The following is a 22,759-nucleotide window of genomic DNA, read 5'->3' as shown; positions in this document are numbered from 1 at the left end:
GGCCTCAAATATTAAACATTGGATGACATTTCATTTATCTAATAAAACAGCTGGTATGATATATAAAACAGTTAATATTCAAGTTTGTTTTCTGTGATCTTTGTCTGAAAAGACAAGTATAACAGTTATACAGTATATATCACCTCTAAACATTAAAAAAAAAACAAAAAAAAAAAACTTGAGGGATGAGTCGACCAACTTTATTTTTATCCCACATGTTCTTTGAGAAGGATGGGGCAGCAGTTTTTTTTTTTCTCAAATCACTTGTCTCATGCTGCCAGTCCTCAGCCGTAAGACCAATTTTGTCCAACAGTTCAGAGTCTTAGGTGAGTCTGCCTGTAGATCTCCCAGTGTCTGCATGACGTTTTCGTTGTTTCTCTGTCATATTGTGCCTTCCTCCACCAGTTTGTTGAGTCCTTTGCAGATCTTGATGAGGTTGGGTCGGAAGGGGCCAGTGGGGTCGTACAGTTTGGTCAGGAGCTCTGGGTTAGAGTAATGGTCGAAGACGTGGTTGATGCGACCGTGGGATTTAAGGGTGAGGTGGGTGTTGACCAGCTTCAGCAGCAGATCCCTGCAGCTTGTCAGGACTTCTTCCATCACTGCCTTGTCAAAGGTAAAATCCACCTGCATCAGTCAGGAGACACATTTCTGTTAGAATATTGACTTGAGTGTGACACTCTTCATCATCTTGACTAAGGGATTTGTGACTGTGTCAATACAAGTAATACAGAAGCAGAGCCACACTCATTTATTATGAAATAAATAAGTCCTATATCAGGATATAAATACACTCAAATACATTTACATACAGTTTTTAGAGGTTGGAACTTTTTTATCTTGTAATGACAACTTTCCTTGCAATTGCCATTTTGATGTTAATATAAAATCAGAGTGTGATATAAACCATTATAAATTCTGTGATATGTTGTGAAAGCAGAAATGGAAACAGGCAGTCAAGTTTTAAGTCAGTTATGGAGTGTGTAGCTGAACTAAGATAAGACCAACAAACTCAAGTTCGAGCCACATATAGGACACATTGACTCTTGAATACAGAACTGAAATACCATATTCTGGTTGTGTACTGTTTCGTGTTCATCACACTTGTTTTAATTAACTTAAAGGGGAAGTTTGTCCCTAAACAATTAGTTCACCGGTGTCCTTATTCCTATGTTATTTATCTGCGTTAAATATTCGTGACAGAGTTAATTAAATTAGTTTCAGATCACTGAATAACAAGGAGTTCTTAAGTCCAACATCTGGCTTTGTAATCCTCTACATTAAAAAGTTAATACGTGGAAACGTACCTCGTAGAAGCTGATAGCTGTCATAGCTCCTTGGTGCAGCTTTTTCTTAAATTCTTGGGCCACTCCCAGCTCTTCTGTGCTGAAACGGTTGTTTCTGAACAGCAAGCCTATCTTCACCGCAATTTTGATCAGGTCTTTGATGACTTTCTGGGCTTCGGTTTTATTTCCTGAGTACTCTTTGGAGATGCGGTACAGTTCATCCAGGATCTCACTGGTGGTGTCATCAATGAACATTTGCACAGAGCTTTTGCTGGCCATGCTGCTTAGGATCTTCTTCTGCGCCTTCAAGGCCATGTCCTTGGCGCTGAAGGCGTCCATGTTTGTCTGAATTGTCAGGAAAAAGAAAAAAAAATTCAACAGTTTTATTATCGAAATAAGCATTTTACAGCGCTCTTTGAGAATGTTTAAATCTTGCGTAGAGACAGTAATTAATAAATAAATTAAGAAATAAATGTTGCAAATTAGTAATTTCCAACAGTGCTGAAAACTAAAACAGTAGGACTTGCGCACAATTCATTCAACATGACATGTATAAACTGCACCTAATACTCACAGGAGAAAAAAAGATTGAACCTTTACTATTCCAGCTTTCTGGGTGGATTGATGGCTCACTGGTGTGCATGATGCAGATTATATTTCTTCCTGCAGCCATGAAAAATTCCCTGCCCATAGCTGACACCAGATTACAGCAAATCCAAAGCGTCAATAGTCAAAGAATAGGAATAGGAACACTGCTTCCGTTTTCTCCATTACATGAATAAAAATAAAAATGCTAAATGCGAGGTGAGTGCCTTCTCAATTTAAAAAAAAAAAGAAGGTATTTATAGTCATAGCCTTAAAAGAAGAGGAAGAACAACATTTTCACACCTTGCTGTTCGGCACAACTTCAGTCCTTTACTGCCAGACAGCGAGTAGCTCCAGTGGAGTAGGTGGAGGTTAAGACCCATGTTCAAGGGCAAACAGTTTGTTGTTGTGGAGGCTGGGGAAGGCAACACATGTTCACCTCTCTTATCCAAATTCCTAGCTCAACTGGGGGTTTGATCTGGCGACACTCCAGTCTTTACTGTGACTCTCTAACCTTCAGATTGTCATCCATCCTGACACCTCATCTTTCAAGCTTCGCTGCTATTAGTAATTCGAGCTTAAATGTTTGACCATTTATAAAAATAAAAGCAAAGTGATATGCTTACAGTGCTAAATTAGCAAACGCTGAAAACTCAGTACATTCTGTCTGATTTGAAACCCTGCTTTTCTCTATTGTCACTCGCAGTGTTTGTTTTTGTAAGACATGCACATATGATGCCACACGGGGAAAGTACCATGGAAGAGTCTCCACAGAGGCTTTTAATTTCCCCACCGAGATTTTAACCACACCTAGCATCCATCACAGAGAACCCCCTGGGAGGTCATCAGCATGCATACAGAACACTATGACAGAACTACACAATCCACTGTTTATCTTTGATTGTCAACACAGTTTGAATTAAGTCCTTTTGAATTCGGTTTAATTTCCCCTAATCTCTAACATGAAAGCAGGCAGATTTGGAATGGATCATTAACAGAGGAAAACTCCAGCTAAATAAAATGTAGATGATGTTCTCATTAGAGACGTGCGTAAAAGCCGGGCAAGCAAAGGGAGGTTAAATTCTCACATCATCAAAATGGAAAAAAAAAAGATGAAAGATTAAAATGATCAGAGTAATATGACTCTTTATAATGGATGGATCAAATAAGTGTCCTTGTAGAATACTTATGCTTGGTAGATAAGTCATAGTTATATCTCCAATACTACAAACACAGGAACCTCAACTTCTCTAAAGTTTTTGATGAGCAAAACAAAATCGAAGGAAGAAGTACAGTATCTTTAGCGTGAATCAGAGCCACCGAGGCAGCTCTGTATCCTCTCCTGCTTCCTGTGTTATTTGGCCTTAGATTCACACATTTACAGACCCAGAGTGTGTGAACAGGACTGCATTTCAAGGAACAGTTACCGAGCATCTTTCAGTCTGATTTTTTTTTTTTTTATCTTCTCTCCACTGAATCCCACTTCAATGGCTTGTGCGGACAGGTATTTGAGAGGAGCCGGTAGGCTGCATAGCTGAGGCAGGTCCATGCCTGCCGTTTCCAGATTGCATCAGAAGCAGGGCGAGAACAGAAGAAGTGAGACCACTGAACTCAATGGCTACTTTAAGCCATTGAGTTCTGGCCTGCTCTCTGCCTTTACAACGGCTACTCTGTCACTGAAACGTCCTGTGCATCAGCAACGTCATGTTGTCGGTACGCTGTCAGTTAAGTGACTACCTGATGGTGGCATTAATGTGTTTCTTTCATGCCTGTTTGTGCTTATGAGAGAGCGTTATTGAAATGATGGCTTTCTCGTTGTCCGACTTCAGTGATGCAGAGTCAGCGATGTGCGCAAATGACTCCGCGGGTCACTAATAAATGAGAAAGCGGTCCAGTCGCATTAATGATCACATCATGCAAATAGGCAGCACTTGCTGTGATTCCGCCCGTCCCTGGCTCGCATCCCAATCCCAGCTGCAACGTACATAATAAGCAAATAGTCACTTTTATAGGACATCTCACTAGTTTCCGTTTTACATGCACAACCATTCATTTTGAACAAGTGTCACATTTCTAATAGCTTGCTTTGCTAAAAAAGCTTTGGGTTCCCTGTGGGGAATGAAAGAGCATTCATTAGATTAATTTCCCTTAACGGTGATAATGGAAGTGGAGCAGCGTGATAGCTATTTCAGATTCATCCTTCAATCTCATTTATTTGCTAAAAAGACTACAGGGATACGAGGGACGTGCACAGTGTATAGTCTTCAGCCAGAGTTCCACATAGTGAAATCTTAATCCCGCAGCTGGAGACTGCTTGTCGCTTGGCTTTTGTGCATCTTATTATATGCAGATCTGTCAGGGGGTTGAGGCTGTTTGGAGAACATCGAAACATTTATGTTTTACAGCAGCGATATTGCCACGAAGCCACTTTTCTGTAATGGACGTCGTTCGGTCGGTCACATCAAGGACGCTTTCAATGAGCATCAATTTTCTGGTACAGATGGACTGAAGAGGGCCTTCAAGCGTCGGTTTGTTGTTGACTTACACCGGGGAGCGACTGCATTACGCGTTCGAGTGTTTGTTTCCCTCCCAAATGCCTGCTGCGATTGACAAGCACCTGTATGCTGTGTGAGATCTGAAACTGTCAGGAGTACAAAATGAAAAATAACAAGAGCAGAGGTGGTGCTATCACGGTAGAGATGATTGTATTTTTGTTTCAGAGTTACTGTAACAACAGGCCGTGAGGGATCTTTAAGTGGTAGGTTAATGGACAGTCAAAGAGAGAGCCATGATTGGTGGAGCCATCCAGGCAGGCGGGAGAGGTAAATATTTAGCATTCCTCAGATAACTCCAGCGTGGAGCCTCGGTGTTTGTGTGCATGTATGATCTTGTGTGCATGCAGATTTGGATTTCTGAGTGAAAGGGATTTCTGGTGGTTTTTGCATTCATCTATCTTTGTGCATAAGAGAATGTGTTGAATTTTTTTTTTTTGTATGTGTGTCCTTGTCCTTTCCAGCACGCGTGTGTGAGTGTGTGTGTGTGTGTGTGTGTGTGTGTGTGCGCGCGAGTGTATGGAGATGTAACCTCTCTCAGCGCTTAGAGAGAGAGATTCGTGGAACCCCTTTTGACTGAGCCAATGACAACGTGCCTTTTGCTGTTATTAGAGTGCAGCAGGGCCTCGTTACTGTGAGCTCGACAGATACACAACCTCGCCGACTCTCATCACCAGGCCCGGGGTTGCATTGACTCGGTGTGGCCGGTGAGACTGACAGGAGGGCGTTAGGTCCGCTTTAGCTGCCTGCAGCCTCTGATCAGATCGAACAATGAGAACGTTCCAGAAAAAAAACACGCAGAAAGGCTGTACCAGTCAATCAGATTTAATCAGACTTTTAGTTTCTCCTGGTAATGAACTAGGAGAAAAGAGTAAAACTACTCGATTTCTGTGTCCTTACACAGCAGCTTTCTGTGTGAACTGAGTAATGTGCCAGGATGAAATGTCACTTCCGTTGTGTGTTTTGATCTGAAGACAACAGGGCTGTAGTCGAGATGTGTAGATCTTGTTTTGCACTTTAACTTATGCGTAACTAGTAACTCTTAACGTTATCTTACTTCAGTAGAAGGTTGAATTTCTTATGCGCGTTTGTCGAATTTAAGTTGGTTTCATATTTAGTTTAATAAGTGCCTTCTTCATCTTTCGTTTTAAACAAAAATGCCCCCGTGTACCTTTTATTAATAGACAGGAAACCATTTTTGAAATCCTCAAAAAGTACATATTGCGGTTTCCCTGTCAACGTTGCACAACTCCTCTGAATTATCGTTGATCAAGCCTGCCACCCATCTGCGACGCCTCAAAAGGGAAGCGAAACAGACAGCAGTCTGAATGGCGGGATGTCATCAGCAAAGGCCCAGAATTTGTATCTGCACTGCCGTGTGTGACATCTCAACCTTAGAGAGTCTCTGGATCGCACTTAATGTGCTAGAAATCAAAGTAGGCCAGTGAGGAAGGGAAAGTCCACTGCCTTGAGAGTTGAGTTGAGCAACTCCCAGTCTGTGCAAACAAAAGTGTGACCTCTGCATCTGTGCATGTCACTGTACTTGTTCCAGCACGACTGCGAGTGCACACGCATGTCTCCCGACTCGTGTTCGAGATGGGGAAGTGGAGAGTTGCACAATTTGTTCCAGTCATCCCTCCGAGTCTGTCTGTGTCAAAGGCTCTTTGTTTTTCCAAGAACAAAAGGAGAAGACACAATACTAATATGGGCCCAGAGTTTCCCTTTACTGGCACATGAACAAGGCAAAAGTGTCTTACCTGTGTGTGCGTGTGTGTGTGTGTGCTGAGTCCCCTCCCTCCTTGTCAGATATATCCCTCTCTCTGTCTGTTCTGAATCTCAGGTTGACAGCACAGGTCGGTTGATTTTAACGAGATCCCTTCATCTTCACCACGAGCCGAACCAAAACCCAAAAAAGCCAGCCCTCCTGCAGCGCTTCTGTCAGTGCCACACTGGTTTAAGATAATGTTGAGTTGTACTTCCTTGAGGAACTAAATTGCTATGACACACCCCTCAGCCTGTCTCTCTCTCTCTCTCTCTCTCTCTCTCTCTCTCTGTCTCTCTCTCCCTTATCTTGCGTTTCCCTCTGAAATTCAAATTCGAACTCTTTAAAACCACGGTGTTTCTCTCTCGCCCTCACTCATCTCGGTTTGGCACTCTCTCTGAATCTGTCCGTCTCTCTCCCCGCTCTCTGTGTATTGCTGACGCTGTGCCTCTGCTTGTTCTGACAAGTGAAAACCCGAGAAAGAATTTAGCAATAATCCAGCAACGCGGCCGGTTGAAAGGGGAGCGGCTTAACCCCCTTTTTTGTGTTCACCTTCGCTGGAATGTGGCTCCTGTCAGTGCCGCTGAGCACCGTGTCCGTCCCAGTGTGTCTCTTATTCAAGGTAGTGTCAGAACAATGACTGGCCAGGAGTGTGTCTCAGTCTGACACATGTGCGCGCAGTCACGGCTCACTGACACTTTTACCAGCCTGCGGTGGTTTTGAGAGAAATTTTGTTGACTAAGAGCCGTACCAACGTGATATGTAACAGTACTTCTAGCGCTGTCCATCAGTGCCTGTCAGGTCTGTTTGTGCGTGTATTATCTGCCTCTCATATCTGGTTGTAAAGCCATATTTTGTTGTTTTTTTTTTTTTCTTTTAAGTCGTTCTACTCATACTTAAATGTCTGCTTGTTTTTAACACTTCAGATGGTGCTTCCGACATCTTGTCAGTTTTTAAAACCGTGGTCATAAAGAAATGCTACTTCTTTTCAACTCTATTGAAATGACAAACGTGACCATGATCTAACTGGCTAAATATGACACATTGACATCACAGTGATGTAATTTAGTGTACTTTGTCCCCGATGATAAATCATTTATCATAGTGAAAAATACAATTCATAAAGTAATTTCCTTTAGAGTGGTGAGTTTGATTGTAGTCACAGCTTATAGGCTAATAAAAACCGAAGGCCGATATCAATCATATAAATGAAGCTTTGTTTGAGCTGGTTGCCGTAAAACTTGACAACCCTCCTAAAGTCTAATCTGAATGAATGAAATATAAATACAGATGAGGGTAATATAGGATGTGACCCAGAGTAACCAAAACAGAGCAATCAGTCACGCCAACTACAGCAAACATGTCTGCCAGTCTGAAGTCACGAATTCAGCGATTCATTTAGAATCAGGAAGTGTCTCCCGATTCTAACGCTGTGTGTTTATCCGTAGGTTTATCTGAATGGCAACCAGCTGTGCCGAAGGGCTGTTGGCTGAAGCTCTGGCCATTCGAAGGGACCCGTCCAATGAACACTCACAAATGATAATTGTTGTCAGATGTTGGGGTTAAGGGTCAGGTTGAGACCCAGCTGGACCAGGAGGAGTGCCTGGACAGGTCACCAGCCCACCAGAGTGCGGTGGAGGCTCAGACACACCTGCCTCTTTGTTTCGCCTCCCACTCGGCCCTTCTGCGAGAAATTAACCCAAGTAAAGTCATGGTAAACTTGGTAACTGTAGAATGAGGTCTGTCACCGTGGCAACAGACAGGAAGTAGTGCTTAAGCGGTTTCCTGATGGCTTCCTCTTTATCATGTAATGACATCTCACAAGGAAACATCAGCAGAGAGCGCTCAGCTGAATATCTGTGTGTGAGTGTGTGCATGTTTGCATGTGTTCGTGCATATGAGGGATCGTTGGGTGTGTGAAGGAGCGCGCTCGTCCTGAAATGAGCTCTTACCTGCCTCACCTCCGCACTGTACACAGCTTACGCGTTTGCCTCTTTTGCTCATGAGATAATAAGGGGAACTTCAATTATGTCACTTATCTCTCATTAAGAGATCACACAGACCTTCCAGCCTCTAACCTTACACACACACACACACACACACATACAGTCACTCACATAATGGCAGTGCGTTATCGCCAGATGACTAAAACAGGAATAGCCGACCTCATAACCACTAAGGTTTGGGAATTGCTCCTGAAGATTGGGAGCCTGAATTGGATGGAGGATTTGGCGAGCTTAGGTGCTTTCTGTGCTCGTGGTTGTCTTTTCTGCTCGCAGCGTTATAGGAGAGACGGTGAGCACGGATCGAGATCGAACAGATGCGGGTTCCGGGAAGGCCAGAGATTTAATCTGATCAGCCTGCAGTTAACGGATTCATTTTCTCCCCATACATAACAAAATCCACAAATTTCACTTGTTTTTTAGGTATTAAGAACCTCAGGGAGCCAGAAATTAGTTCGCTTATTGTTCACAGTCCCTGATTTATGAACTAATGAATTTATTCTTTAACTTGTGGTCATCCTGTCACCTCCTGGTGGCTGTTAAAAGGCATGGCGGTGTCTACAGACGACATTGAACCAGGGTCGATCACTCACATCCTCTCTGCAGTTCTGTGGAACTGTGTGGGCTGCTCTATGTGACAATGGGAGATCAGGGGCCGAAAACTTGGCAGATGAATGGTGGGCCAGTGTTTTTTGAAACCACCAAACACTTTAAGCGGTAGATTAGTGTCATGACCCGATTACAAAAAAAAAAAATGAAAACATGAAAGTTTTAGTAGCTGTACATACAGTTTTATATAAGTACACTATCACTCATGACACTATCATGTAGTGAAACAAATGCAGTCAATTACATACAGAAAGTAGAACTCTAGCCAAAAGCCTACTGAATTACCATATGCCTAGTTTAAAGAAAATAAAATACAACCTCTGACGTCTACTCTCACTTAACAAAATGAAGCATCCACAGAATTAGTTTTTTCTGTTCATGTGGAGGCTCCCGTCTAGGTTAGATACCGTGTAAGCCGTGTCATAGCACGGCTTACTTTAATTTTTCCGAAACATCCTGTAGTTTGTCGTCATTATACATTTGAACATAATTCCTGTAGCAGTAATAGCACTCACTCCATGGATTGCTTATACAGCTGTAAAATAATACAGCAAATAGGATAAAGAAAATCAGAAATAAACTCATTCTCATGGTTCTCTGTTTCTCTTTCTTGTGTGTTAGACGTTATACTTCCTTTTTTTTTTTTTTAAACAGTCGACATAAGGAAGGCATGTTGTGAAACATGCTTAGATGCAGGAAATCAATGAAACAAAGGAACAACATGCAGGTTTTCTCCATCGGATATTTTTCATTGTACAGGCTTTTTTTTTTTTTTTAATTATCGGGCACTTGCAGCCAAAAATACTGCGACAACTTAACTGTAATACAAGTGGATTTTAGTGGAAAATGTTGAAAAGTTAAGGTGTTGGTCTTTAGTTTGAGTTGACAGATAACTCAAAATCCTACATCTGTCACAACCCCTTGACACCCAGTGGCATTCAAAATGCAGATTGTCTGTAACCATACATAATAAAAAGGTTGAAATGCCTGCTTTGTCTTGCCCCTGACTGAACTTCATACCCTCGTCACATGTTGGCGTTGTCTTGTATTCTTACGCTATGACCTCCCTGTCACAGAATGGAGCAGGCGGCGCTGCGCATGGGCAGGTTGGTGGGCAGCTTGGCGTAGTGCTGCCTGAAGCTGTTTCTCTTGTTGTTGAGGAAAGGACCTGGGTTCTCCAGCCCGTCAGCGGGCGGCGAAGACTCCAGCATCGCGTTTCCCTGGGGCACATCCAACTTGGCCCCCTTGTTGTTCTTAGTCTTTTTGGCTTTCTCCTTCTCCTGAAGCTCGGTTGAAAGGGTGGGGGGCTCATTAGCGGCCTCTGGTGGGGGCAGGGTGTCCAGGGGGAGGTCGCTGGGGCTTGGCTTCCCTTCTGCTTGCTCCTCGCTGCTGGTGATGTGGAGGTTGGAGGCCATGTGCTTGGCATTGGTGCTTGTGGAACTAGTGCATTTACACATTGGTTGAATTCACAGCGATTCACATAAGACATAAAAAAAAGGTTCAGAGACAATACAAATGTAATTCTGTCTGAAATGCTAGATTTCTACATTTGGCCCCATGGATGATAGTTGTAAAGAGCTTAGTCCTCCAAACAGACGCTTCTCTAAAAATAGAAAAAATCTTTTTTGAAAACAATTTTCATTTGCTCAATACCAGTACGCTCATCTTCTCTTTTCGGTCTTGTTTCAAGATAGTAGGTTCTTTTCGAGAAAATTCATGAAAAACGGTAAACTCCACTGGGAAGAAGTGGAATTATTTTATCAAATAGTTTATTAGTTGTTTAATGAAAAATGAGTCTCAAAGTCTTGATATTAGACTAAATAGTTAAAAGAGATGTTTTGTGAAGAGCTTTGTTCCCTGTTTTGTCTCTCAATTTTTTTTTGTGCTGCCATCTGAGTATAAATTTTGTTTTTGGTAGTCAGCAAGACCAACATACAAAAGCACCTGAAACAGCCTTTCGGTCGCCGCCGGGTTATGCAGGGAGCAATGAGCACAGCTCTGACTGAATCAACAGGGGGCATCCTGAGTCCACACTGTGCAGAGGAAAAGTGGTTCTTTGGTGCAGACCGCTCTCCTTTTGTCTACTCACCCATTAGAGCTCTTATCATCAGAGTCTTTCTGTTCACTGCTGTAGCGCAGCTCTGCTGGGGTCTTGAACGATAGATCTTTCTTTCCTTTCAGCCAGTAGGTCTTCATGTAGCCTTTACCCTGTATGATATTAGGAAGACAAGTGTTCTGACTTAAAAAAAAATAGGGAAAAAGGAAAAAAAATGCTGTCTATACGTGTTGGAAAGAACATTTCATCTAAAATCAGTATTAAACACTTGGACTTTCAAGTCTAAAATATTTCAGATTTGGCCGATGAGATGTGAGTATTTTAAGTAACACCCAACAGAGAGTCTCCCTCCAAAGGCAGGTGTAAATTTTTTCAAATGATAGACCTCAGCTGGGAATAAAGTGCTTCAGTTACGGCTACAAGACTTTTAAAACTTGAAATGTCAAGTATTAATCACAATGTCCATCTCAGTCCAGGTGATGGCGGATTAGAAAGCCATAATTGATAAATAATCGAAAAAATGACAGAGACTAGCAAAAGGCATGTGTCAGTGGCTGATGTCAACCTCTTACCTTTACAAAGATTTTGCCCCTCTCCTCAATGATATAGGGCTCGTGTTCCAGGTGGTCTTTGGTGGTCTGGCTGATGTGTATCTGCATGCCCTGCTCAGACAGACGCACACAGAGAAAACTACCGCTAAAGCTGGGTATTCAAAGACAAGCTACATTTATATCGAAACCTTCTTAAATCAGCAAAGGAAAGTTAAAACGTTTGGCTTACTGGACTCTAAAATGACAGTTCATTCAGAGTTTTCCTCTCTTAGGGGAATGTATAGTAAGGGAATTAAGAGAGCACAAACTGCCTGCTTTTCAATTTATTTTCTGTTCATCACAGAAGAGATTTCCCACACAACATGACATTACTTTCTATTATTGTAAGTAATGGAAAGCAAATGAAGTGATTAGCCTGTCGCATTAACTTAAAAGCAACATGCACAGCGGCGTCATTAAACAGAAAATGGTTTTCTATAGTAATCCACATGAATTTGACCGAGGGAAATCATGAATGTTATTTCAATTGTTTATACTCTCGCCGTAGGTTATTTAGCACGTTTCGCCGGGTTTCTGGGTGGTTAAATATATATTAGTGTAGTCACCACTCCATTGCTCTCCATCCGTGAGGCGGTGTTCACGGTGTCGCCAAACAGACAGTAGCGAGGCATCTTCAGACCTACAACGCCAGCCACCACCATTCCTGAGTGAATACCTGACAGAGGAGAAACAGTTTATGGAAACAAACAGGAGCACATTTTCCCCCTCAACTGCCTGAATCCTTATTTTAGTGCTTTTACCGTTTTTTTTTATGGAGAAAAATTGGTTTACATTTAGTTTTTAACTTTAGTTTTTATTTTTTTTCAACAGCGAGGGTCATAACTGTATATCTTTTGTCCTGTGTTCAGAGTGAGAACATAAAATAAAATCATGATTCAGTCAACAAGCTGAACTTTTTATTTTTACCTAGAAAGCTTAGAAAGATTACTGTTACCATCCCCTTAACGTAACCATAATATATTTATGTGGGAGTGGAAGGTTTGTTGACTGATACTAATGACTCATCACTTGCTTTCCAGTCTTGACTGAAAGTTTTTCCTGCTATTGGAAACATAATGTACAGCAAAGTGATGTTTTCCTCAAGTGTTTAGCTTTTAAACTGACGATCTGTCAAGGGTCTACCCATCTTTTAGCCCACTGCATGCTGGGATAGGCATACCGTGATCAGAATAAGCGGTTTGCAGAATAGATGGATCCTTTAATGCTACTTTAATTCAAAATGTTTAGTCAATTCCAGCTGCCTGATGGTTTCGCGACCCCAGGTAAAATAATTTAACGCATTTTTAAATCATTTAGGGATATGCAAACTATATGAACGTGATCCTTATTGGGAAAATTCTCGGTTCGCTTCAAAGATGTCAGTGGAGATGATCAGCTTCAGAGCAGCAACCCCTCGTGACAGTAGGGAATCAATGTCTTGATCTGTATTCTTTGCTTGGGTCCTCTGGTTGGTAGAAGGAAAATCCTTCTATTGTACCCCAAAATCTCAAGATCATATTTTTAGGGCTTGTTACTAAAAGTGGCGGATTTGTTGAGCGGACAAAAAACCTCAGCCTGGAAGAAACTGCAGTTCAAGGATGACCTCCCCGTAGACAGCAACAGTCAAAGCCCAAAACATCAAAATAATCTTGGGGCCTTATCACTGCTGAGCCACTAAAGCACCGGGCAGTCGTACTGCTCACCGACTCTGATCTGGATATTATCCCCGGTGGAGGGGTCTTTAAGGTGGTCGATGGAGCTCAGCATGTCCAGAGCCATGTCACAGATGTGATGCGCGTGAAAGGTGGTCTTGTTGGGCACGCCCGCCACCACCATGTAGGCGTCACGGATTGTCTCCACCTGGACAGAAAGGAGAGCCATGATTCGCAGATGAGATTAGTGTCAGTAGAACATTTTGACTTGTTCCCACTTGGGAAGGTATCACTCCACAACAATAATCACTACGAATGGCTCACACCCTGATGGCTCCACATATCGCCCAGGTGTGTGTGTGTGTGTGTGTGTGTGTGTGTGTGTGTGTGTGTGTGTGTGTGTGTGTGTGTGTGTGTGTGTGTGTGTGTGTTTCACCTCCTCACCCAGGCTAAGACACATCAGAATGTGTTTTCAAATAGTATTTTTATAGGAACTTTGTGCAAGATTTAAAATTTCTGACTTCAGTTCCAATAACTCAACATCACATCCAAAAAGACTGTACTGCCCCCAACAGGAATTTGTCATTTTTCTTTGAACAAAAACTTCAAGATTAATTTTGCATTCAGAATTACTTTAAAGAATCACAAAAAATTCAACACATAGTGGCTTTAAATTAAGTGGGTTTTTTCATATTTCTTAATTTTATTGTGACTTAGGTTTCAGCAAATTACATTTTTCATGTTCTAATGACTGTTTTAGAAATTTTCCGTTCTGACAAGAAAGAAACAAATTCTGGTAGAATTGCGTTCTCAGCAGGAAAAAAGGCCAAATGTTAAGATAATCATCAGCTATCGTTTTATATTCTAAAAATATCTATAGCATGCTTTAAAAAGAGACCCTAAAAACATTAAAGAACGTCAAAGATACACCTCAAAATACACACAATAGTTGGAAATAATTGAATGGCATGCAGACCTGGTTGGGTGCGTTGGTTTCTTGTCCTTACCTTGTAGACGTTGTGCTTCTCGCTGAGCGTGTCAAAGACGATGTAGATCTCATTGAGCATGTCCACCACCTGCATGGGTGTGATGTGGATGCAGATCTCATTAAACTTGACCACGTCGCTGAACAGGATCGTCACATCTGGGAAGACCTGGGACACACATAGGGTTACGTTATACACCGAGCAAACACGGGTGTACTCACCGTGACTCTAGATGCGTCGGTTAAATGGCACCTGCGCCGGAAAGAGGTGATAGCCACTGCATTGTATCAGTCACACACAGGTTCCTTGAGTCATCAACTAGATGTTTGTTTTTTTTCTTTTAAATATTATTGTTATACTTGAGAGTTTCCATGTGAATATTCTTTTTTGGATAGTTTGTACTGATTTTGTAATTTTGGATTTAAAGATTTTTTAATCTAATTTTCTATGTGACAGGTTTGGTTGGTACAAAAGTACTTAAGATGCAAGACACACGCCCTCCCTGTGAGTGAGTTGGATGCTGTGTTCACGGCCCATTCTCAGAACCCGATGCTCTGATATATTGTGATTTTGGAGTACCACTATCCTTAACAAAAACCACTGGCTTGTACCTGGCACGTCTCCAGTGCAGTGATCCCCTTCCTGAGGCGGTCGGCCACAGCTTTAGGGATCATGGCGTACAGCAAAGAATCTCCTCTCTTCTTCTCTTCATCCAGCTTCTTGATGATTTCCTGCAGCTGAGCATACTTTTGTTGCTCCTGGAGGATTAGAAACGGGACACAAGAGTCTACGGTTACAGTCTCACCTCTCTTAAAGCTAAAAAAATCCCTTTTTGCCTTCTCTAATCCTTTTAATCCACATCTCTCCTGCATGACTGAAGTGGATTTAATGGGTGAAGTCAACAGGGGAGCAGAGCTTTCACCTGGGCTCACCTTGTCCGACTGCTTCATAGACAGATAGAACTGACAGTTCTTACATTTTGTGCACTCAGTGAGCGCTCAGTGTATCATATAATATGACCTCTGATATGAATCATACGAGTATTATAACAATACATTAGATGAGACAAAAATGATCCACCTCAAACTGCCCTCCTGGTCCACGAGTTTGTACAATTGAATTCCTCCTGTTGAACAAAAGTCTGCTTTGTTAGTATGATGCTCTGCCTCTGGAGACTAAGGATTCCCGGTTTTTCCTTCACCTGATCGAGGGCCAGCTGCAGCTCAGCCGATTGCTGTGTCCCGGCCAAAATCAGCTCTCTGCTTGAGTCATGCAGGTTGAGGTCGTTCACATATACGCCCATTTTGATCATGTCCTCCACTGTCTCTATACTGCGGGAAAAAGGAGAGGGAATGAAGACAATATTAACTTTAAAATGAACCAAACTGGCCTACAAAAGTCCAATCTGTAACCCCTGATTTCAGTGGCTAATAACATGTCGTAACATTTAGTGTATTTAGCATTGAACAGGTAACGTTTGAACACACACAGAAAAAAGCCAGGGTATTGCAAACTAATCTGCTGCCTTGCTTTTACAATAAATTATCAAATAAAGGCCAGTACAAAATTGGTTCTCAAAAATATTACAGGCCTGTCCTAAATGCAGGATGGGGTAAAACAGAGATTGTAACACTGTGATGATCAAATCAGCATATCCCACCAATGTATTTCCACAGAATTAATTCCATCAGTGCAACAGCATAGAGTAATCCTGCCAAACTCACCATTGTACTGTAACTCTTGAGTTTCTCCTTTCAACAGAAATACTGTTCTCACATTGTTTAATTGATTGATTGTTACATGTTACTATGTTGTTGTTTTTTTTTTTCAATTAAGCTGATTTTAATTAAACCTAACACTTGTAATTGTTTCACAACAAAAGGCTGCAAAGAAAATATGGGTACTATGTCCCCTGAACTACTCAAAATGTTTGTGAAACATACGGAGGAGGTTTTGAGTTTTATTACCATTAACAGCAGGCAACAGCAACTGTAAGTGATGGCAGCAAATAGGAGCAGGTCAGAAAACGGGAAGGCTTCTTACTTAACAATGTATTTACAAAATGGGAAATTAGAAATATGCAGTATGCTTATTTCTAATAATAGCCTGCCTTAAATAAAGGTCTGTCTCCTTAGTGGAAGTAAAAGGCCGCACTCACTGTTTAAGCATTACAGCAACACTTAATGTTGCTTTCTGTGTAATTTTTCCCCAGATTGGATTGTTGTGTGCATGAAAATTAACTTTTTAAAACTGGTCAAAAATATTGGGCCCACCTGAGGTGGAAAATCTATCTGAACCCGACATGCATACATTTATTTTATTTTAAAAAAAGCCAAACCCGATCCCAAAGTGACCGGAGGAGAGTCGGACCTGTTTCAATATAAAGTATAGTTCGACCCGAGTCAAAATGCAGTAGATTCAAATGACCCCAATAGAGGAAGGAAACGACGACATTGGCAGCAGCACAATGCAACACCTATTACCAAAGAGCTGCACTTTAAAAGGGAAGCAATACCTGTCATTTTTTCCTGAGCTTCACAGTTCAAACTCACTAGTTCACCTCAAAAAAACATTTTCTCCTAAAATGATTATCGCATACCACATGATATGTCTGAATAACACTAAAAAAACTCAATATAATTTGGACTCAGCCCGACTCTAGTGGCCAGTTGGGTCTCGTGGACGTGTGAAGACCTCCACTCCTGAGTCAACACCATTAAAACACGGTCAAACCGTAGACTTTCGGTCTTACATGGGCGTCCCCAGGAAGATGAGGGAGTCCCACTGGGGGACATACTTCATCTGGCCCTTCAGATGGAGTGGCTTCTTCGGAGGCTCCCGCATGTCCTCGAAGATGGTCTCGCTACACTTCCCTGAGAATAATCATGAAGGACAGGATACCGGGATTGTGGCCAAAAAAAAAAAAAGCATGTGATCAGAAAAGTGAAATCAGAGTTTCAAAATTTAAATATGAAAGACAGTCGGTGGGACATAGGTTGTCTTAAAACGGTTGACCCCTTGCACTCCTCCAGAAATGTAAGAGACAAACTAACTAGAAAACTAACAAACACTGTTTGCAAAGGCTAAAGTATCGAGTCTTCTGACCAGTGACAGTCTGGAATGCCAGCAGTTCAATATCTTCCCCTCCAGAGTTGGCAGAGCTGTTGTACTGGGTGAGAGCGCTGCTGTACTCTTGGTCCGTGCCCTTCATCTCCTCCGCTGCCTTTGGCTCTGATGGGGGGAGAGCAGCAGAAACAGTGAGAGGACAAAAGACCTAATGAACCAGGAGACTTGCCATCACACAGTCAGGCAATAGCAGACCAGCAATGTTCAAGGAGAGCATTTATGTAAAATGTATCACTGTGTTATAAATTCTGTTCTGGTGCATTCTGGATTATGTCCAAATCAAAATGAGTTTCATTCTTACACGTAACATTGAAATAAAAAATCTTAGGCAATATGCTTCCAATTAAATTCCTGACATGCAGAACATATTCGTCTTCCCGGTATGTATCTAAATTCAGTTAAATGTGCTTTTTACTGGTACTGGTTTGGCTTCTCAATCAGTTTAACATTAATTTCTGCCTGGATGTATTATAAATGTTGAATTTTGCTTTGTCTGGACACAGCAGCTTTGGACTAAAATGAGGGAGTTACTCGATGGACATTTTGTGATCCCATCCATTTGGAATGAACCCTTTGTTTTATACATTATGCATTGAAATGAAAAAAAAAAAAAATTGAAATGGAAAGACTGGTACCTCTTTCTTCTTCCCTCTTTGCTTTCTCGCTCTCTTCGTTCTCCTCCAGCTCCTCCTTGCTCAGTTTGGGGATGTTGACCTTCTGCTTGCTCTCCACCACTGCTTTTGACAACAGCTCAAATACATTGTTCAAATGGGTGTAAATCTGATCGGGGAAAGCAGAAAGATTTTTGTGGTGTTAGGCACCGATAACAATATGCAAAGATGAACGGATGTGGGGGTTAGTCAGCGAGGCAGTCATTTTGGTCACATGAGAAGTCTTAGAAATGAGAGATTAGACAAAAAAAAAAGGGACAACTCCGTCTGAACTCACGTTATCCCAGCTGAACTCCAGCATGGGTCGGACCAGAGTGAACTCTTCGTTGACCTTCTTGCCCTGGAGGTCGGAGAAGACCTCCTTGAGGCCGTCGCCGATGCGGTACATGGTCATGTCGCGGCGGAAGATGACACTGAAGGGGAACATGTCAAAAAAGATACCTCGCTTCATTGGCAGCTTCTCGTAGCTGGGGGCTGTCTTCTGCTGGGGCATGCGGTGCTTGAAGGCCGCATTGTCAAAGTTCATCTTATAAACCTGGACGAGTAGTGAAAAGTTAATGGAACCTCTGGAATATAACTCGGTTGCTGAAAATATTTTTGCGGTGGTTTGGGATATTAAACTGCAGTTCATAAACCAAAACCATTGACGTAATTAAGTTTTTTTCCATAACTTTGAACTTTGACAGATTAATTGATGATGAGAATAATTGTCAGTTCCAGCCTTAATTGCAACAGCTAATTGCCCATAAGGGCAAATAATACTTGAAGGTTAATTTCATTTATCTCCTCCAGAAAATTTAAGTCAGACCGCTAAGGCTAGTTTGCGTAGAGCTTTCCTCATCAGAACAATTTGGGAAATGAGTAAAGGCACGGACTCCATACTTAACCACAAGCACGTGTTTTTGATACATATTCTACTGATGCTTAATAGATAAGTAATTAATAAGGACCTCCTTTGGGTTACTATATTGTAAAAAAGCCCTTTGGACAGTAAAGTCACCTAAATCCATTTATTAACAACTTACTAGAGTTATCATCTACAGATTTGTCAGATTATCATGTGAAAGAACCCTTTAGTAATGACTTACTAACATCTGTGACTGCAGACCTGATGGCTCATTATAATGTGAGAAAGTTATGACCCTGTAATATTAACCTAACTTTCTATCAGGCTATCAAATCTGTAGATATAAATGTTTGTAAGTCATTAATAAATAGCCAGTGGTAAATAACTCAACAAGTCTGTAGTTAAAACTGTTCCCAGATGAGTGAGTTTAACTATCTCCCTAAAAGTTGTAGAGACAAATAGCTTATTAGTTATTTATAAGGCATTAATAAATGGCTTTTTAACATTAATAAAACCATTGTTTACAACTTACAAACTCTGTATAAAGTATTCCTTATTAGATGTCACCAAAAAGCAAGCAACAACGAAAATAGAGACTGAGGTGAATTGAAAATGTTGATTTCTTTTTTGGACTCTGAACATTGATAGTGAATAAATGGCTGTTTAAGGAACCGAACGAGTGACTATCTGCTTATGGGACAAACAAGGGTGACCTCGATGTTACCTTATGCTAGACAGCATCACGACAGGTACACAAGGTTGCGCCTTTCATATTTTGTTCTGCCGTAAATTCTGAGTTTACCCAGAGTCCCAGGCCAATAAACACTTATCTCCATCCAATAAACACTTGCTGTTTGAGTGTAAACAAGAACTCCACCCGGCTTCTCATTGAAGGCGATGGAACCATTTCCACGCCGATAGAACAGACACAGGGTCAAGGTCAGACGCTTAGCAGCTCGACTGATACTTGACCCGGGGCCAAGTACATACCACATATGTCATTTTCTCGGTTTCCTCTTTAGACAGGATTTCCACTTCAATATCTGTGTTGTAGAATTGCCGTCCCACTTGAGAGAGCTGCCCTGCAGGAGTCAATTACAGGCACTGGTCATGGATGCGTAGAGGTCAATTTTGCTTACAACCCATTCAGTCAAAATGAGCTTGTGTAAGGTTAATTTTAGAGCAAACTGCAGTGCTAATTTCAATCACTGGCTCTGCCTGGACAGATTACCCTTGCCTGATGGCGTGACGACCGCCTCGTCCTCACGAACCGAGTCACTTGTTTTACTTCTCGACAAAGGATACGGTGCACGTACTGCACATACTGTGTATCTGTTTTTGCCAGTCTCCACTAAAAGGTAGTTACATTTAAAGGAGGGAATAATATGAAGAGGAAAAGGGGCAAAAAAAAGTTCCAAATAACACACAGAACAAAAAAAAAAGTCAATCTGATATCTGAGATTTATGTTATGTAATATTCCAAATTAAGAAAATTTCAACTGAATATGATTAGCTCAAAACGTACAGCACATTAAACTCTTTTTCCTTGACTTTTTTGGTTGTTTCACTTTAACTGCAGATTACTTTGTAAAAATAACCGAATGTGGTTTTAAACACCTTTCAGTTAGCTACAGGTTTCAGTTGATCTCACTACAGTATGTACATTAATTTCCAAACTGGTGATTCTTAAATCTTCCACCGCTACGAACATAATTTTACGTTTATATTGTCACCGTCCCATTTTATGGTAAAGCAGCTGAGAGTGCACAATGCATTCCCACTCAACAATAACAGAACTTTGATTAAAAAAGAAAAGACAAGACATGTTGTTCACTGTGCGCTGTCTATATCAAGCAGGTTTCAGTTCTCTGGAAACTTTGATTTTCGTACCGAACGAGGACCTGTAGCTGTCTGGAAGGTGTAGAAAAACTAATTAAAACTGGCTCTACTGCGGCATGTGTTGGAAAGTGGTCCACGGTAATGTTCGGTACATCTAACACGTAGTAAATTTACGTAAAATAAGCAAAAACGCACCGTAATTGCTCAGTGATTAAAAGAAAAAAAAATCCAATTCAGGCTCACATGAGGCTGTAGCCTATCCCAGCATGCAATGGGCAGAAACCCACACACATATATATTGGTGATAACACAGCCCAGTTAACACTTTTTCTACCTGAACAACTGGTGAAAGGCCCTTGGGTGTGGTGCGTGCCAGCAGCTGAGCTCGTCTCGCACTCCTCCTCCACGCAGAAGCTGGGCGGCTGCACCTTGGGGAAGGAGAAGCGAAAGTACTCGTGCAGGTTGTCCAGCTCGTTGATGAAGTCGCGCACATTTCGCCCCAACACCTGGAAAAGACGCAGGACGACGATATTTAAACAGTAAACGAAAACTGTTGTTTATATAAAACGAATTTCATTTTAAAAGCATTTTTTATGTCGTCAGGATATTTGATAGTTATGGTAGTGGTTATTCTTAAATCTATTGTAATGTCTCTCTGGTGCTAAGCAGTTATTGCTTTTGTTTTTCTACACACACAGATACAGATACTGCATAAGCAGCGAAGTATTATCCCTTAGATTTCCTGATCATGTTTCATTTTGAGTAAATATACGAAACCATTATTTCGCCTGAGGGAATTTGCACAAAAATTTTGAAGGTGATGCTTTTTAGAGATTCTGGTCAGCTATATTTACAACCACAGAACCACTTCTTATCCCATTTATTCAGAAATGTGAAACGTACGACTTCCCGTGTGCCGGAGGGTATTTTCCTGGGAAACATGTAAAAATCGGGTGAGCTGGGTGAGAACTGAATCACTAATATATTACGAATCACGTCGAATCTGTCTGACAACGTTTATTTTTTTTGCTGCTCATAGCCGAGACAATCAAAGGTAGGATCACTAGATCACCTTCAGGATCCGCTCATATCCGTAGTTTCCAATCCTCTTCACCATATAGACCCCGAAGGCGTACATCAGCTCATCGTGGGTCTTTCCCAGAACCTCGCCTGCTGCCTTTGCCAACCGAAGGATCAGGTTGTCACTGTTTTAAAAAAAAAAAACGGGAATAAAGTTAGTCATTCATTTGTATTTCGACTTATTCTTTCTTAACTCTTGTTTGGCCCAGTGGGATTCTTAAAAACGGCTTTTCTGTGGAGACATTACCAAAATAAAAAAATAAAAAATAACAACGATTTAAAAAAAAGGAAAACTAGTGACTAGTTAGAATCAACCAAAATCAAATGCAGGGGTAAGCACAACATCATATAGCCTCTAAACAGTCTAAGTAGTAAAAAGAATAATTGAACATTCCAAGCTTCACAAATTAATAATAATGGCACCACCACAGGGTTTAATTGCATTACATTGTATCATTAATGACACTGTGTTCACCTTGTGAAAATGCATCATCCCGGTTAACTACATCAACACTCACTGGTCAGCAGTTCAGCTGCAGGCTTAAAACGTCGGATTCCTGAATAGAGCCTCGTCTAAACAAAGCGTAAATATTTCCTGAACACGACTGGCAGCGCCTTTTCGTGCAGTATTTTCAGGTTTCAACGTGGTGCGCTCGCATATGCCAGTGGCTTAAGCACTGCAAGGCAGCCGAGACATTTTACGGGATCGTCCCGAAAGTTGTGCATTGCGCAAAGGTTATTGACAAAAGTGGAAACCTACTTGTACATCTGATGTCTGACAAACTTTAGGTGGGGTATCTCTGCTCGGTTCTCAATCAGTCTCCACACATCCTCTCCGTAGGACTCGTTGATGTAATCGTTCACTGCTTCCAAATACAGGCCGTACATCTTCAGAGGGTTGGGAAACCTCCAGACCGCTGCCCAAGTTAACTGCTTAGCTGGGGGGAGAAATGTAATCTGAGATTCAGGCAGTATAGTCATCTTTGTTATGGTCAACAGTTTAAAAGAAATCTCTGAAAATCCATTCCTCCTTGAGAAGACAGACGCTGCTTGGCACTGAAGACATTTGGCCTGGTTAAAATTTTCCGGGCTGGTAGCAAACTTAAAGGCAAACGTTT

At 41.6% G+C, this 22,759-nt stretch overlaps 2 protein-coding genes across 2 annotated transcripts; both read right to left on the bottom strand.

Annotated features, from left to right (window-relative positions):
- Positions 1–51: 51 nt before the first annotated feature.
- Positions 52–6,364, bottom strand: tnfaip8l2b (tumor necrosis factor, alpha-induced protein 8-like 2b). The gene is made up of 3 exons (XM_040117857.1): positions 6,178–6,364; positions 1,305–1,628; positions 52–624 (listed from the first exon to the last, which is right to left on the bottom strand). The coding sequence occupies exons 2-3, from the start codon at positions 1,620–1,622 to the stop codon at positions 382–384; spliced, it is 561 nt and encodes a 186-aa protein (XP_039973791.1). The 5' UTR covers positions 1,623–1,628; positions 6,178–6,364; the 3' UTR covers positions 52–381.
- A 3,423-nt stretch (positions 6,365–9,787) lies between these two features.
- On the bottom strand, positions 9,788–22,529 carry LOC120784627 (soluble guanylate cyclase 88E-like). The gene is made up of 16 exons (XM_040118574.1): positions 22,402–22,529; positions 21,634–21,766; positions 20,896–21,067; positions 19,713–19,804; positions 18,153–18,410; positions 17,840–17,984; positions 17,184–17,309; positions 16,831–16,951; positions 15,280–15,409; positions 14,690–14,836; positions 14,100–14,246; positions 13,144–13,300; positions 12,007–12,116; positions 11,423–11,512; positions 10,884–11,002; positions 9,788–10,234 (listed from the first exon to the last, which is right to left on the bottom strand). The coding sequence occupies exons 1-16, from the start codon at positions 22,527–22,529 to the stop codon at positions 9,865–9,867; spliced, it is 2,445 nt and encodes an 814-aa protein (XP_039974508.1). The 3' UTR covers positions 9,788–9,864.
- Positions 22,530–22,759: the final 230 nt, after the last annotated feature.

The sequence above is a fragment of the Xiphias gladius genome, chromosome 22 (assembly GCF_016859285.1).
Source record: "Xiphias gladius isolate SHS-SW01 ecotype Sanya breed wild chromosome 22, ASM1685928v1, whole genome shotgun sequence".
NCBI classification, from domain to species: domain Eukaryota; kingdom Metazoa; phylum Chordata; class Actinopteri; order Istiophoriformes; family Xiphiidae; genus Xiphias; species Xiphias gladius.
This window is presented reverse-complemented; position numbering and strand designations above follow the sequence as displayed.